Source organism: Nothobranchius furzeri, chromosome 7, assembly GCF_043380555.1.
Source record: "Nothobranchius furzeri strain GRZ-AD chromosome 7, NfurGRZ-RIMD1, whole genome shotgun sequence".
In the NCBI taxonomy this organism is placed as follows: domain Eukaryota; kingdom Metazoa; phylum Chordata; class Actinopteri; order Cyprinodontiformes; family Nothobranchiidae; genus Nothobranchius; species Nothobranchius furzeri.
Window position 1 is genome coordinate 53,068,350 of NC_091747.1, and position 17,765 is coordinate 53,086,114.

General features: G+C 39.6%; 2 protein-coding genes across 3 annotated transcripts in view; both read right to left on the reverse strand.

Moving 5' to 3' along the window:
* Nucleotides 1-724: 724 nt before the first annotated feature.
* eloca (elongin C paralog a) lies at nt 725-6,396 on the reverse strand. 2 transcript variants are annotated; one of them, XM_054751130.2, is made up of 5 exons: nt 6,239-6,396; nt 5,680-5,830; nt 3,046-3,074; nt 2,808-2,951; nt 725-1,125 (listed from the first exon to the last, which is right to left on the reverse strand). In XM_054751130.2, exons 3-5 carry the CDS (start codon nt 3,047-3,049, stop codon nt 935-937), a joined length of 339 nt encoding a protein of 112 aa, XP_054607105.1. In that variant the 5' UTR covers nt 3,050-3,074; nt 5,680-5,830; nt 6,239-6,396; the 3' UTR covers nt 725-934. The 2 variants fall into 2 exon arrangements, with proteins under 2 accessions (XP_054607105.1, XP_015810770.1); XM_015955284.3 differs by lacking the exons at nt 5,680-5,830; nt 6,239-6,396 and adding an exon at nt 3,557-3,677.
* A 7,504-nt stretch (nt 6,397-13,900) lies between these two features.
* jph1a (junctophilin 1a) overlaps nt 13,901-17,765 on the reverse strand; it is a 52,130-nt gene continuing 48,265 nt past the window's right edge. The window contains exons 5-7 of the mRNA XM_015955285.3: nt 15,836-16,569; nt 14,304-14,400; nt 13,901-14,132 (exon numbers count right to left, since the gene is read on the reverse strand). Coding sequence (XP_015810771.1) covers nt 14,320-14,400; nt 15,836-16,569 — 815 coding nt within the window. The 3' untranslated portion in view covers nt 13,901-14,132; nt 14,304-14,319. The remainder of the gene's footprint in view (nt 14,133-14,303; nt 14,401-15,835; nt 16,570-17,765) is intronic.

Below are 17,765 nucleotides of genomic sequence, written 5' to 3' on the forward strand. Positions count from 1 at the left end.
TAGCCTGGTCATTTCTAGGTTCTTTTATGTCGTTATTTATTCAGAAAAATATTTTAATCGATACAAAAAGACGTTTAGAGGGGAAAGTCCACTGCGGTCACGTGACTTGACTGGTGGCCAATGATATCAGCTGAGGAGGACTTGTTTGACGCACCTGCTTATGATCCTCGGACAAAATATGAAACATACTATATATTTCAGGGCTACATTAATATTTTTAATTGCTTCTAGTTAACCGTCAAACTGAGGTTTTTCTTACACATTTTAAAGCACAAACATCAAGCTGACCAGTACTTTCTTTAGTTTCCTGATGTTTTCAACGGGAAAGAATGCACAGAGAGATGTAATGCAAGGTCTCACGCCTGGCATCAAAATAAACATATTTGTTTTTTACTCACTAAAAACTGTTCTCATTTAGTAACGTTATATATTTTACAAAATGTCAGTCTAGTGATTTATATTCACATCATTCTTGATCATCTTTCTACATTTATTATGTCTTACAACCTAACGTGAAAAGTAAAATTCTTGAATATCTGACTGGCCTTTCCTTAGCCAGGGAATTGGCCCTAACTACAATCTATTAACAGAAACAGTGATTTATGATATGCTGATCTTTGCTCACTGTTTAGCATTTCCCAACATTTTAAACAGTATTAAGCAGGTTTATTGGGAATATGATTTGAAAATGATGTGGAACAACACAGAGTGAAAAACACCAAAGTGCTCACCAAATAGGTCTTTATTAAGATGAAGAGGTGAGGAAATATTTTTGAAGGTGCAGTTGTTTCATGTCTTCTGTTCATTTTAAAATGGAGTTTTTGTAATTTTAAAGAATCAACAGACAAAAGAAAAATAAAGATGTGAAATACATGGCAAGAGAAGTTAAATACAAAAAAAAGTTTTACATTTTCACTCATTTTCTTCTGTAACTTCAGCAATCCAAAAAGTTTGCAGCCATGAGAAGTTCCAGTGCGATCTCAGGAGCGATGGGGAATTCAGGGATCTCTGTGGAGCTGTTGGTGTAACGGACCTTGTAGGTGAAATACATGCACACCTTGGACAGGACGTGAGATGGTATCTCCCTGAAGTTCACTTCATTGGTTTCATTTTCAGCAAACTGGCCTGTAGGTTAGTAAATGCAGCAGAAATAAGCTGTCAGAATAAATAATATGGAAATCAAACTTGGATATTTAACAGCATCTTACAGCATTATTTCAGCTGTTAACATTATTTTCTCTCAAGTGTTTATCTCTCCAGAGAAGCTACACTGGCGTTCTGCTGAACTGTCTATGATAGCCTCCTGGAGGGGGCCATCGGCTGGCGCACTGCTGCCAACCACTAAATATTGTCCCTCTCCTGTCCTGATATTAACTTTTTACTGTGAAAAAAGCAACAACACTCAAAGACACAACATGTCCGAGCTGGTACAGCTCCCATCTACCTGAATCCTCTTGCAAAGGCTTACGTCTCGGCCCAGCCGCTCCGGTCATCACAGGATCGTCGGCTAGCAGTGCCTACACCACGCTGAGGACAATCCAGACTTTTCTCATGCATCGTTCCACAAATGTGGAATGACCTACCAAGCACTACCAGAACTGTGGCTTCCTTTTCAATTTTCAAGAAACTCCTGAAGACCCTGCTCTTCAGAGAGCATCTTAACTAGCACCTTGCCTGCACCCGTCCCCCTTCTCTACTGTCCACTCCTTGTTCCCTACTCTCCATGACTGATGTCAATGTTGTTGTTGTTGTTAGCCTCAAGGGCAATATGCCGATTATCACTTGTAAGTCGCTTTGGACAAAAGCATCTGCTAAATACATAAACATAAACATGTAGAACAACAGAGCATATATGGATCGAGGGTCTTTAATTATGTCCGACTATCTACCTCTGGAAACCTTTCATCTCCTAAACAAATAAACAGCTGTTGAGTGTATGAAGGAGGAAATGCACAATTCTAAAACGAACAGCATTTCCAATGGCGCTTACACATTAGCGTCGGCACGGTCGGACAGGATGGCGTAAGTTTGGTCTCGAACGGGCGGTGTAGTTTTCACATATAAATCCAAGGGACTTCTCAGGAATGCGGAAATCCCCGAGGAAATGAGCTGTGTTGCTTTTGGAGACTCTGAACCACATTATTTTATTAATTTGCTGTGTGTGACCTCACAATCTTGTGCCACACACACTGATTTCTCCCCTGAGCAGCTGTCTGCTTGCCAGGGCTCGAGTTCTGATGCAGAGAATAGGCGCGTGCGCACGCACTCACACAGCTATTCTCTTCTCCTGCTCCCACACTGGTCGGCAGCTCCGTGCTACAGACCAGAAGTTTACTCAACAGCATCCAGCATGAAAATAAATTGTGCATGTGGGAAACCCCCCACTGGCTGATTCTTCTCGCAGATCGGAGGCGGTAGACGTAATTTCGGCCAGCCAATCAGTCCATAGTGTCGCCTCCATCCCAGTCTGACTGCTGGGGAGAAGGTCTGAGTAAAAGAGTCGACTTGACACAAAAACACAAATCTGACAGGTGTGTGAAATCAAATTCCGGTGCCGTTTGATACCTTTTGAGGTCGTGCAAGACGCTAATGTGTAAGCGCCATAAAAGTCTTAGAAACAAGGATGATTTAGCTGTGCTGCAGCTTTGTGTTTCTTCAAATGTACACTGTGCTATTAGCTAAAATATCTTTAATTTCAGAAAGTTTGTAATTACAGACTAAAAACTTTTGGGGGGTTCAGAAATAACAGCTTAGAGTCTAGAATTGTGCAGCCAAATTCATATCAAGTTGATTTCCCGAATACTCACCCGGCCCACTTAACATGGCTTTGATGGTTCCAGATGTCAAGGCATGTTCTCTCTTCACAATAAATTCATGGCCATCTGAGGAGATCAACTTCACATACATGGCATCTGGCCCCTCACAGCCACCGTAGGTTCTCTCCTCTCCATCTGTGAAAAATATGATTTCATAAGACCTCACACACATTTTGTGACTGGCAATATTTGTTGGGGGGGGGGGGGGTTAAATATATATGTTACTCACCCATCTTGATCCTGGTTTTTTTGTCAATCCTAAAAATTAAGAAAACAGACGAGACAATTTTAACAAATCAGGCAGAAGTTTACGTGACAAAAATAAAAGAAAAGCCCAAAATTATGATAAAACGTTTAAAAAGACAAATACGAAAATGCTACACTCCAATAAAAGTGAAGTAATTTAGCATGCTGCTTTGGATTTAAGTGAAATTCACATTTTATTGCGAAATAACCTTGGGTAAAATTAGATGTTAACCCGGTATGTATAAAACAATATCTGCTGTTGAAAAAAAGAGAATATTTAAAAACTAACGTTTTCGTGTTTATATAAACTCTGGTGTGTTAGTTTAAAATGGAAGCGTTCAGAGATACGCTGCCGTTAGTTTGGTTAGCTTAGAGACCTAGCACATTTTGAAACGATAAAAACGCTTTGTTTACTCGCAAACAAGAAAATCGAACAATCATTTTGAAACGCAAAAGCGCAAACTAGTATCTAAAAACACATGTACGTGTCTTACCACCGTGTGGTAGAGAGGCGAGACGGCGATTGAGCTTCAGCTATCGTTAGTCACCAATTTTTTTTCATAACCGGAAACAGTTTTCGTTTACGCCGGTCCGCTGCAAATTTGGTCCGTGGACTTCACTTGTGGAATTAAGTGTTCCGCAATTGATTAGACTGCTTTGAGAACGTTTGTACTTTTTTCAGTACTTCTTCTTCTTCTTTCTTTTGCGAGGAAAAAGATTAGACTAAAACGAATTTAGTCGTTACTTTTTTTTTATTGTATTTTGAAAATTATATACTCATGAGTGTACGTTGTCAAATAAAAAACAAGTTTACCTCACTTTAAAATATACTTTTAATATACATATATAATAATTTAGACATACTTGAAAACATTTTTATGGTTTAATTTAACTAGAAGGTATGGAAGCCCATTCCCACCACTCAGATAAAAACATATATATATATATATATATATATATATATATATATATATATATATATATATATATAATCTCATAATTATGGCTTAGCTATCTCATAATAATGAGATACTATCTCATTATTATGAGATAGTATTTCATAATAATGAGAAAGCATCTCATTATTATGAGATAGCTAAGTCATAATTATGAGATAATAATTTTTTTTATCTGAGTGGCGGGAATGGGCTTCCAGGCTACAAAGACTATAAGCTTTTTTAATGCCTTGAATGTTTTTTAACACATGTGGTATACACCCTTTTTCTTTATATGTTTAAAAATAATTTTGTTCATTTTTTCCATGTTATATTTGTTTATGTTACTATATCATGTTCCTAAATGTAAAATTGCCTTCATATTTAATGGAGTTTTTTAAAAGCTGTTTTCCTTCTACCAACACAAAATATGTAACCTACAGAAACATTAAATCAATTCATTATTACTGATTGATTTATTAAGGAGGAATAACATTTGGAGATGTTCCATTAAGTTTCAAGTGGATCCTCCAATTAAAAATTAAAAATCATTTTTTTAAATATAGCAATGACAGTAAATTAGAAAATAACCTGAGATAAATTCAAATTCATTTTTCTTCTTCAAATAAATAATAAACAAATAAAGGCATAAATAATCTGTGTATCAATAAGGCCTTTTACATTTTTTGGATATAAAATTTAAAAATAATTAAAGAAAAATCTGTCACTTCCCAGTCTTTGATTTTTGATTGCCAATTGAAAAAAATGCTAAAAAATAAACAAGAGAAAAGAATGATGCACTGATTTAAATAAATAGTTGATTGGAGGCACTTGCGCTGTTGATCCTAAAGGGGGCGCATGTGTTTAAGACTCTTGGAAGGCCTCCTCTTCCTGTGATGAGTAAGAGCAGGTGCTTATGGGACATGTCAGAGACATTTTGTTGGTCTATAAATCTGGATTCAATAGAGAGGGCATGTACCCTGCACCCTTATACATTCTCCAAGGTCCATCCTGTAAAACTCAACTTGTTCAGCTTGTTGTTTGTTATTCTGATTACAGAAAGTGCAACTGGACATTCAGAACATCATATCCAATAGTTTATAACACTCCGTGGAAAAAAGTCATCTTTAAATCTGATTACTTAGAGTTTTTTATAATTACATTGCAGTGGCTTTTTGGGTCATTTAAAACAAGTAAATTGGGTGTTTGTCACAAGTGAGGAGGATGTTGGGAAGCAGGATCATACTGTGATCATGGTCAAGTTCAGAATGTGACTTTGCCCTTATCCTGCCTGGAGTTCTTTCAGAAGCAAAAGTGATGACCGTTGAAATCTGAGGCTTTCTGCAACACCGAGGGCAGAACTGTAAACTAGGCTGTTTGACCCAGAGGTCCCTTCAGAAGGAGCCTCGTGCACATGGATGATTGATTTTAATAACAGGTTACACTATTATATTTTACATAGGTCAACAAATATATTCTTAGGCTTCTTTGGTCAGATTTGCTGTTTATAAATGGCTCATTGATGTCACAGATGTCTTTGGAGACTGTCTCAGAGGGGACATGTGACCTGGTGTTTCTCCAGGCTTAGCTAGTCTCTCCCGGAAAGTTCTAGTAAACTCTGTGTTGTTGTGAGCCCTCTCTCACACACACACAACCGTACATAACCAAAAACAATCACTGACCTTCCAGTCCCCCATTACACCATTAGGACTTGATCATGAGCAGGCGGGTGGCAGCAACCGCTTTGATGTCTCTCTGATATGACCCACCCAGCTGCAGCTGCTCTCAGCTCTATTTTGGGGAGGCTGCTGTGGGCCCTCACAACAGGGCTTCCTTAACACACACATAGGACATACACACACATTCAAACACTCTTGTCATGCCAGACGACATCAACGGCACCTTTAACAACTCAGCTCTGTGCTTTCTCAGATCATTATTTCTTAAATGCCATTTTGGAAGTGGGAGTTAGCTCGACAGAGTGATGCCCTTGTCTATCTTTGTGCTTGTTAAGCATCTGTGTGACACCCAGGAAGTTTAAAGACCAAGTTCACTGAGAAACCATTTGTTACTTGTTATTTTTGAACTATGATCGATCACTTCTGAGTTCCACATGCATGCTGAACATGAAAACAGTCTTCTACCCCTATTTCCTGCATTAGCCAGTGATAGAAAATAGAAAAAGTCAGAAAAAGGCACGCAGATATACATCACACTGTCAATTAGCATTCATGGACTTACCCATCTTGGCTCATGTTCCTGGAAGCCTGCAGCCAGGAGAGAGCAGAGCACGTCTCGGCTAGAAAAAGCTAACCGTTAGCATTAGCAACGCCACAACGAGACAGAACTCCTTCAGGCTTGTGTTAATTGCAGAAATAAAACATCAGTGTCGCAGCGCAAATAGAGGCAGTGGAAGAGTGGGGTTGCTGTTGGCCAATCAGAGGTGAGATGTCTAAATATCGTGAATGTTAATGAGTAAGACTCCAAATGCTGCAGTTTTCAGCCCCCCCCCCTCCCCCCCTCCCCTGAGCTAACTTCTATTTACTGAAACTGGAGCACCAGAGCTTTTTTTCTACAAAAAATGACACAAGATACAAGAGACCATGGCAAATTTGTTGCTGTGGAACTCTAAAAAATTTTTTTGGGGATTTTAATCAGCCACTCTACACTTTTCATGCGGGCTGAACATGAAAACAGTCTCCTAGACCTATAAGAAGAAATGCTAGTATTTCAAAAGCCTGACCGCTGTACGTGAAGCACTCAATTGGACTCACCCATCTTGGCACACGACCGGGAAGAAGTCAGAAGCTCCTCTAGGCAGGTGTTATTCATGGAGATAAAACATCAGTGTCACAGTGCAAACAGAGTCAGTGGTAGACTTGCATTGCTGTTATCCAATCAGAGGCAAAAATGCCAAATATCAGGAAATAAGACTCCAAATCCTGCCGTCTGCTGCCACTCCGGCTGCAGCAGACTTGTCCGTGGTGATCCAGGCGCTTCTTCTGGGCTTTATCCTGTCGGTTTCTTGAGGTGTCCCTTCCCCAACACTCATTTTTGAATTGAATGGGTGATTAACAGGCTTCTGGATACATTAAGGACATGCTGAAGAGGTGATCCAGTAATTAAATCTGGTGTGTTGGAGCAGGGGGAAAAAACAGCCAAAACATGCAGGGCAACCCTGCCCTTCTTTTCCAGTTTTTGTGGAAGAAGGTCGATGAGCAAATCCAACAGGTTTTCTGTATTGCAACAGAAACGTGCTAGGCAGGTGGGATGCCATTCCCATATCTGAGTACTGACCTATAAAGAATACCTATTGAAGGCTCGTTATTCTTGAGGATTCTCTGTTGGTGTGGTTTCCTGCAGCTTATCTGAATTACGCCTTAGGCCTCGTAGGACCACCAGTTTAAAACCATCAAACCATCAATAAAACCCTTCTTGAACATTGTTTTGATACACAGTGGCGTGTCCAGATCTTTTAAAATGGGGTGGCCCAGGTGAGGCACAACTTTGTGCATGGGTGGCACCAATGGTTATGCTTTTTTTGTTTTACCCCCAAGCCTTTTGTGGACAATGAAAAGCCTATTTAAAGGTAAATTAGTGTGGTGGCACCTGGGGTGGCCAGTCAGATTCCAAGGGTGGCATGTGCTACCCCAGGCCACTCCCTGGACGCGCCCCTGTTGATACAGAAGGTCTAAAAGAAACCAGGTCAAATTTTTTTATTGATATGGAACAGTGGGGGAAGGGAAAGAAGAAGACGGCATGTAACAATGGATTTGAAGATACTGGCCCTTTAGCCTGCAGCCATTCATTCCCAGCAGTTCTCAAGCAGGCTTCCTAAAGCATGTTTAAGGTAAAAAAAAAAAACATGTTCAAACCATGCATGTCAAAGAATCCATTCTTGACTAATGTAATTCATTACATCACAGTTTTGAATTTTTATTTCCTGCAGAGCTCAGTCTGTATTTTTACTTTATGGTGTGATTTAGCATTAACAGAGCTCTTTTTGGAAGACAAACTTTTAAACACGATCAAGAACGTTACTGTTTTGGTCTTTATGTGTCTTGGATGAATTTAAAATCAGAGCCTAAAAAACCCTAACCCTTTGCTGTTTATCTGACAGATAAGTTAAAAATAAAGGCTGACTCTTATTTTGAACTGAAATGTTTCTGAAAATTGCAAACACAAAAGCAGAAGTGCCTATTGTTGCATTATGCTACTATTATTAGTTCATCCTGCAATATTGTTTCAGAAGCACAGAAATTGCACAACAATGAAGACAAAACAGCTTGCTCTCTGCCTGGTTATAAGCAGGAATAAAATCATGCCCGATTCACAAGAGAAGTCCGTTCTCACAGCATGCAGCCTCCCTCCGCTGACAATGAGAGCTTTAATAGGCAGATGAGAGGATGTGACAATCATTTATTCTTCATAGCTCAGGGCTAATGCATTAGTGAGACTCTACTTGTTAGAACTGTAATGAGTCATCATGGAGAAAACAAAAAAAAAAGACAATCACAACTCACGTGACTAAATAAAACAGGACTAGAGAAGCCCTTGTGCTTAAATGGCAGCCGCCTGGCTGTTCTTTTCAGAAACAAGTCCATTGCTGCGTGTGACGAGACAGTGATGACAACCACAGTGTGGTTCAGCTGAAATGGCAAAGCGACAGCTTTACAGTTTTATAACAGAGATTTCTGTCTGTTTGTGTTACAGATGAGGTGATGCTAAGCTAAGCTAGCTATGTGTGGCACGGTAAGGGGATCTGCTTAATGCTGATGTCAAAGTCACAGTTTTGAAAAATGCAAGCCACTGATACCTCCTCTCTGCTTACAAGCCCCAATCCATTTTTAGAAGCAAAACTCAGGTCCACTTTTTTACTCAGTTGAAAACTCAAGCCTAGAAATGGAAGTTAAGTGTGTTTAAAAATCACTTGTTTTGACTCTAGAAGGCCCCTCCAAGGTGAATGAAAATTAGCCTTTGAACTCCTGATTCATTTAAATGTTCTTGCAGAAATGTTGCTTTATTTTTGTCAGAACCATAGATCGTATATTAAAGATGGACAGAACCTCCGTGATCCATAAGGTTTCTGAAGAGCTGAATTGAAGCCCAATGGGTGGTTCCCACCACTGCAATCTTGACAACAAGTCACGTTTCGTAGCTCTCAGAAAATACAAAAATGGAGCTGATATCGAGGATGTGAGAGTAGGGGCAGATGACCCACCCATACAACTCTGAGCTAATGTAACTATTGTACATTTGTTTTGGAATTATCAAACAATTTTGGCTGAAGATCACTGATTTTATACAGAATGTATCAAGATTGATCCAGACTTCAAATAATATTGGAGAGGTGTATTGTCTGGGCTCTTCGAAAATTACACAAGTATTGAGAATTCTAAAAAATATATTATTAATCTTATAATACTGCCAGCTAGATTCCATATTCACAAGTGTAAGATTACAAGTAGAAAGCCAATTTTATTAGCTTTCAAGAGGAGCTCAGACAATGTTTCCTCCATCAGAGATTCTTCTAATAAAAAGCCTTAAAAACGTTAGCTGAGTGGTCTACATTTAATTTATGATTCATTCATAGTAAAATATTATCTAAAGCATTGTAGTGGTATGGGTTTTCTGTTTAAGCTATTTGGTCTGTTGGACTGTTAAGTTTCCCCCAGTGTGTGAGTGTTCATGTTATTCTTCTGTTCTTTTTTTGTTGTTGTTCGCTTTCACTTGATGTGTTTCAATGACCATTTTATTTTGAATTATGCTTTAAATGTCACTCACCGTTTTTTACAATTTTGTTGATGTTACAATATCAATAAAGATAAGTGAAAATAAAACTCTGAGCTAATGTAGATACAAGCTAACTGAACTAAGCTAACGAAGGTTGGTGGACACTTTAATCCAGAAAACCCGCGGTTGAGTGACTCTGCTACCATCAGCCTTCTAGGCTGAAACACTTTTAACGTGAGACCAAGGCTGAGGCCTTCCCCAGAGCAAGCAGGGGGCCAAGCTGCTAGCACTGATGGTTTTTAAGCTATCTGTCAATCAAAGGGACATGCCTCGAATTATTCATAAATTCAAGCTTTATTTACATCTAAACAGATGAGTTACAAAAAAAAAATATGACCGTAAACCTGACCTATTAAACCTAATATATTTTTTGAACCATGCTGCCAACATGTTTATTTCTGCTGAGAAGTTTACCATGGGAGCTTCTGTAGCCCGCCCCTAGTGGATGAGAGCAGAACTGCAATTTTTGTCACTGACTTTGTGGCAGTCAGTTTCCCCCTTGGTCAAAACAACCTTCCACCTCTTATCCAATTTGAAATAAATTGTTCAAAAATTGTTGTTTTTTATCATTTATTTGCAGTGCATGACTAGAGGTTATGGTTTTAGTAGTTCTGAGCTGCCTGCATTTAACATAGTTGACATTTTTAAATCCACTTTTAACATATCAATGTGTAACAATGTATATTACTTGTTACATTTAAGCAACTTGTGCAGCCAGTTCAAGATTTCTTTTCTTGGAGTGTAGCCTTCCCTGCTCTGACTTAAAAGGGTCTGATTTATATTTGTCCAAGATGGCCGGTGCAACCAAATCTTGTCCAAGAGAGCTGTGCCATATTAGAATAGTAACAGAGATATTCTATGCTATCACCGACAGCTTCACATAGGGGTTTGTGCTCTGCTCCTCTTCCTTCAGGGCCAAACAAGCTCTAAGGGAAGTTTGCCAAGCTATAACGTCAATATCTTTCTAATGTTCATACCACCATACTATCATAGATCAGAGAACTCGCCAAAGCGTGTCTTCCTGATCCAGGACAGAGAGCACAGTGGGTACGTGACAAGGCGTTACTCACTCCAGGCAGGTGCTGTAACACTACACTAATCTGAGGCAGACCAGCGGTGGAAACAGGACGACCTGGCTTGAGACGCGCTGTTGCACCTGCCTGCACTTGCACGACTAATGTGAAACCCCGTCTGAGATGCTTTGATTCCACGCCTGGTCTTCTCCCTCTGGATCTCATTATGGGGAGGGTAATGCAAGGCAGCCATTAGCTTGGAGATACACAGAAGTGAACATAAGACTGGAATCTAAAACACAAGAGGAACCCTATCCCAATATATGTCTATAAGTGACTCATGAATGACGGTTTTATCTGAACCATGCACTATAAATGTGTGCATGACCATCTGTTGTAGAGAATTCAATAAAATATGATCAGATGTCAAAATGAAATGAATGAAAAAAGCATTTGGTAACAAATGAGTTACAAAATATTCCTATCTGTTATTTAGTTGTGTCTCGTTGCCAATTATTAACCAGCTTCTGCTTCTTACATTTTTCAACAGTCAAGGGAATGGACATTTTTGGTCTTTCATAGTCTTTTTTGGGAGTTTTGTTCTAGCATGATTCTTCACTGGACCGATACGTTGATGGCCTAATGAAAACTCAAACAAGAAAACATCAAAATTTCAATCAATGCATGCATTTGAAGCTGCGATTGATCTGCTGTTTGCAGATGCTTTGCTTCTCATCTTAACCCCATGTTCTGTTTGGAGGAAAATAAAGTGCAAGATTATACAAAAATGGCAGCCATCTAACTAGCTCAGGGGGAGTTCAATCATCAATAGATTTTCTGTATGTGGATTATTTTATTTGGAAGTGTAAAACCAAGAAAATGGGTTAAGTTGATGGAAAATACCACAAAATTCACAACTGGTCGGAAGTTCTGATCCTCGTTGCTGAAAGAGAATTAAAACACCAGAGGAAAGCATGGTATTGTTTAACAAGGCATAATATCTTTATTTTGTACACATAACTTCATCTCCAAAGACTTTGCACAAATCAGTGGGGTAACCATGAATCTTCACATATCAAACTTCTCCCAGGATTCCTTATTTCCTAAAACCCTCAAACGAGTACATCTGCCTTTTACATTCCCCGAACGGTACGAAAAATATGACCAATTAGAAGTAATAATAATAGTTTTTTTCACTGTCAAACATGATCATATGTGCATTACATTACCAATTACAAACAAAGTTATCTTCATTGTCAAAATACAGGTGTGCAAATTGTTAGAAAAATACCGACTCATACCAGATTCTGGATTGTACTCTGTAAAAATCCTTACAAATAGTATATAATATTCTATATATAAATGTCTCCAACATGCAATGTTGTGTTTCAAAAAATATCCCACAAACAGGCTGCTCTGTTAAACCTCCTCCAGTAATAGTCTTCATTGTGTTGTCTGCACAATAGACTCAGTAAATGTCCGTCGTACGGTTCTCTGTTGTTTATGAACAGTTTGCAAACTGGACAAAGAATCCTCTAAAATGTGCTGCTTGGTTTGAGAACTGACAATTTAATCAAGCTAGCCTTCCCCAAAAAAATAAAATAAATTAAACAAAAGGACAGAACTGCAGCAAATAAAACCTAGATATACTTTTAAGCCCTTTTTTTAAAAAAAATCTCCATGATGACCAATGTTCACGAACACATCAGTTGTACAGTGAATAAATAATTCATCTCGACCACAAGTAAGCGTCCATCAAATAAATAATAACCACTTTGGAAATCTAAAGATATTCATGCCATACCTGCAAGAAAAGACTACAAGCAGCTCAAGGATGAAGCGGGTTAAAAGTCATGATTCAGGTGACGACGACAGTTAAGACAAGGATGGCGTCTATTTCCCATTCCCTCCCTTCCTCATCTTATTTGAGGTAAACAGTAGCACTGTTAAAGACTTCTAAAGGCAAATCTTCTTCTCCCTGGAGCCACATTCCCCATGGTCTCAACCAGAATAAAACCTCCACTGTCCACAGTTATTATCCTATGCACATGCAAGCACTGCTGGACCTACTGGAGCAGCTCTGAACTGCAGTTTTTGCATCTCAGTGTTGTGAAACAGTGAAAGCAAATGATGGACTGGCGAAAGTAAAGCGACAGGGTCTAGGCATGTACAATAAAGTAGTATTTCTTTATATTTCATAAATAAAATAAGACATTTGTTACTTCACTCTCACAGAGCAGTTTTTTCTTTTATTTTTCAAAAATAAATCAACTTCCGCGCCACCATATCTGCCACTAATAATGCCTTAATCTCAAAACCAGGCTTTTCAAATCAGACAAGAGAAAAACTTTTTTGTTTTGCCATCTGTGGCAAAATATAAGCTTTAGAAAAAGAAAATAAACATATTGCACTTTCAGTAACATGGACGTGTAATGTCAAATTACAGCCTGGATGTTAGAAACGAGTAGAAGTGAAATAAAAAGGGAAAGCGATAATGTATTCGCTCCTTCTAGAGATGTCTACAAGCTTAAGAATGCAGATAACCAACGCTCAGAGAACAACGGTGAATGAAAAGCTACGTTAAGAACAACAAACAAAAACCGTACCATGCACGGGGAGTGTTTCAAAGCGGTGTCTCCTGGGTTACAAATGGATGGAGCTTGAGAAAGCTGCAGGGATGTTTGGGTTAACAGAGTAAGACTGGCTAGTGACCGTGCAAGCACTGACTGCTGGCGACGGTCGCGCGCGGTTTGCTCTTGTGAGATTGGCTTGAACCTCAAACCACGAAACACCCGAGCCCCAAGCCCCCTCCACCACACTCCCTCCCACCCACCCACCCACAACCTGGTCGGCCCCGGGGCTGGGCTCACATCAACCCATCAAAACGTCAGATGGCAAAATAGAAAGGCAGCTGTTGGCTCCCGTCATTTAAAACTGCATCTCCACACTCTTCCAGCAAGGTTCGTCGGCCCTCGGCTGCCTTTGCAAAGGCAGTGAAGGTGGGCTACAGAGACCTGAGCTTGGGTCAGCACACATGTAGGATTCAATAACTTCATTGATTGTTTACATTTTTTAAACTTTTTTCTTTTTTTTTCTGAAATCTCACTAGACATGACATTTTACTGCCAAAACAGAAGCCAAAGGAGTGCTAATTGACAGGGCTGGCCCTAAAGAAGGCCAAAGACTGGTTGGTAGTAGTGATGCCTTCCTCCCGATTCTCTTCGGTGTCATGCTGATTCCTAAACACCTCCGGCCGCCCCCGTCTCTCGCTGGCGCCATTTTCACTTTCCAAGGCCGGCAATGCAACTGTTCCAGTTGCCATGGTTTCACTGCGACGTAGAACAGTTAAGGTTTAATTGGCCCCCTTGTCACATTTCAGATATACGTTGTGACACAGCAGGCACACAAGACATGAGTAAAAACACAAACAAGACATTGTTTCACATGCACATCACTTAAGTCTAGTTGACACATGTGCATTTGCATAGAAATGAACTTACCAAAGAAACAGCATGATCATGTCAGAAAATGGACAAATATAATTGCAAGGCCAATATTCAACAGCATTACCATAGCAACAAGGATTGAGTTAGGACCCTGCAAAAACAAAAAGGCAACGTCAATCTTCAAAGTCTGAAAAAGCATTATTAACTTTATTTCACATTTTATGCTATTGTCTTTACAAATGCCAATAAATAGATGGATGGCTAGCTATGAATTACATGAATACAAAAATACACCAACGAGACCAAAACTTGATTATCATTCCTGGTAATTTTTCTGTATGTTTGAGCTGGTTTCAAACCACCAAAGACGAGTGATCAGAGGAATACACTTAGAGGCAGTGCTTTAAATGGGCCGGTATGCAACAGGCCACGTTTTTCGCTAAAGGTGTATCACTGCCATTGCCAGTACTGACATTTATAATTTTCCACTTTAAGCACTGCAAAGGGGTGAAAGTAAGATTTCCTAAACCATATCAGTGATTGGAACACTTTGGTTCTTCATGACTTTATTATCAATTGTATTTGCTTTTGCGGTTTTTACAGTGTTGATGCTTATGTACATTTTTGTTTCTCTGAATCAGCATCTGAACACTGTAGTTGCTACAGTGTTCAATAAAAAGTACCTATGAACACGGTTATTCATCATATTGGGGTTCTTATCTAAACACAGAGTAGTAAAAGCTTTGGTTTTACCTTTTTTGAGCATTTTTCAAGATATTTCTCCTCAAAAAAGAAGCTTTTTTTTCCAAGCAAAATTCAATGTGATAAGCTGTTGCAGTGCAAGGTTGCCGTACGGCCCCAAGCACAAAAACCTGCCGTACAGGGTAGACTAGAAAGCATGCTGCCTGGGGACCCCAGGCCATTGCCTGCCCTGCTTGTCAGCATGCGGCACCTCTGGCAATAAGTTTCAGACTGATACACCTGGTATAACACAAAACTATTAACTCTTTAGGCCAATACGATATGGGACACTCTTTTGAGGGCAGTAATATTAATATCTTGGATGGATTACACAATGCTCTGATGACTCCAAAATATATGTACTGGTTAGAAACTAGTTTGAAAAAGTATATTGAATACGGTGAATGCTAAGAATCTCACAGAGTCGATGTTTTAAGTGCAGCTGATTTAACACATCTCCAAACAAGCTTTGACCCTTTGAGTTTTTGTTTTGTTGGGGCATTCGTATGAGGATGGAGTAATTGATAAAGGAACTTAGTAGGTAGACATCTTGGATGCGTCTAAAGCTGAATCCCATTTTACCCCTTGCACTGCAGCACTTAGCCCTACCCCTCACACCAAGGGATTAGGATACCCCCAATGTATTAATAATATCTAGATTTTTTTTCAAGGGAAGATATACTTATAGAGTGATAAGGGACCGGTTGTACTTAGCTTAGAAAAACTGAGTCAAACCAAAGAGTTTATTAAAGTGGGATCAAAGATGGAAATTTCAATTTATTCTTGTTGAAACTGAGTGAGAATTAATCAAACACACACTATAGCTACCAGCAACTGATACTTACACTTTCTTCTATGTTTTCTGCAATCTCCATACTAGCTTTCTTTGTGTCTGCGAGGCTCTTTGGCTTTAGTGAATCTTGCTTCCTGAGTTTTGGGTCACTCTTGCTGTCCCGCATGGACGATGGCTTAGGGGTTGGGGTTGGGGTGCTGTAGGACTTGGGTTGTGGGGGCAGGCGTGCCAGCGCAAGGGCACTAGGTTCTTCTTCTAAGTCCTCAGGCTCTGGGGGTGGAGGGCCCCTTGCAGGTGCCTTGACGTAGTAACTATGGTACTCAGAGTGAAGTTGGCCATTAACTGGAACTGTTGGCGGTTGTGAAGGAGATACAGAAATTGTGGTAGGCTGGTGAATTTTAGAAGGTTTAGGTGGAGCCTCGATGTGCGCATGAGAACTCTTTGGGCCATCGGTGACGGGCAGTCTCTCTTCTTTACTTAGCTTCCTACTAGAACGTTCTTCCTTGCTGGGCTTAAAACTTGACTTTTCTTCTTTGCTTATCTTACGAGATGGTTTCTCTTCTTTGTTGGTTTTGTGGCTGATGCTGTTACCAATCTGGTTTATCTTCTTGCTAGTCTCAGGTGAGGGGGGAGGTGTGGCTGCGGGACTTGCAACAGGAGATTGGGGTGGAGTGGTGCCTTTGCGATAAAAGTGAGGAGAATCATGTGGGGAGTTGTCCTTCTTTTCCACAGGGACTTCTTTAATTTCCACAGGTTCTTTAGACTGTTGTGTCACGTAGTCAGGTCCTGAAGAAATGAAGGACATAACACATTTTGGAATGAAAAACACCAAACATTTCCCTTTGTCCATTTAAATACTACAGTAGATATGACATTAGAAATGTGAAAAGCCAACATTTTCAGTAATGAGTGAAGAGTTTCTCTATCTCAGGCTGTGGATTAGGGTTTGCAGATGACTGCCAATCAAGGTTGGTGGTTCATATTCACACGTTTCCTCTATAGGTGTCCCAGCAAATGTCATGGAGGGAGAAAAGTGACCAGGAGATACATTGGCTCGGTTCGCTCAGTTCATACAAAATCCTCACTTTCACGACTTTGCAAATTTTGCTAAGACGTCAGCATATACTGAGCTTAAAACTCCTAGAATGAGAAGTGAAACGTCTTAAAGAAACCAAAGAAGTCCAGTTGCCTTCATTTGAACCCCTTTGGATAACCATGACCTGGATGACTGAGGAGCTTCACCAGCAGAAGAAGCAGAGTTTTTATGGTGCTCTGTAGGAGTCCACAAAGCACAGAAAATGACAGCGTTTTAAGTGGACTTCTGTCATGTTTTTCAATGTTGGGAGTTTAAAAATTGTGATTTAGTTTGTTTTGCAATGTCTGCCAATGCCATTTGAGTTGCATCCAATCAGCATGTGTTAAAATACAAGATCCCTGCAGGAAGTCTGCGGAGCCTTTCTAAATACATGCCCCAGATCAGGTACTCCGCTAGTTCCCGAAAAGTCCTGGACAATGGTGCTTTTCGGACCAACCCGGGAAAACTGACACATGCTGCAAAGGTCCGGTAACATTACACATACTTTCTGATAATGGAAACAGGCCTAATGGGACCTTCCTGGTAAATTTTGGAACTCAAGGGACCAATTTATTGCATTTTTGTTTTGTTTTATTTTTTTTGCAAAAAACAAAATATACCACACCATATAACATTTTACCTCATAATGTGTCAAGTTTTGGGACTTTGTCAAAGTTACCAACATTATTATTATTATTATTATTATTATTATTATTATTATTATCATCAGTATGACTATTTTTAGCAGTTAATTCAGGCCCAAGAAAGAACAAATGCTATCGCTGCCATCTTAAAACAGCTCTTTTCATTGCGGTTTATGCAGCAGTATTTTATAAAACCTTTAATTACTACCAATTCCACATTTAATGAAATTCAAGTAATTTACAAGCCTAATTATTACCAGTAG

Excerpts from the sequence above, each read along its gene's own strand:
- eloca (XM_054751130.2), bottom strand. Across the intron at positions 1,126-2,807 it reads AGCCATGTTAAGTGGGCCGG|GCCAGTTTGCTGAAAATGAA; the intron begins GTGAGTATTCGG and ends ACTAACCTACAG.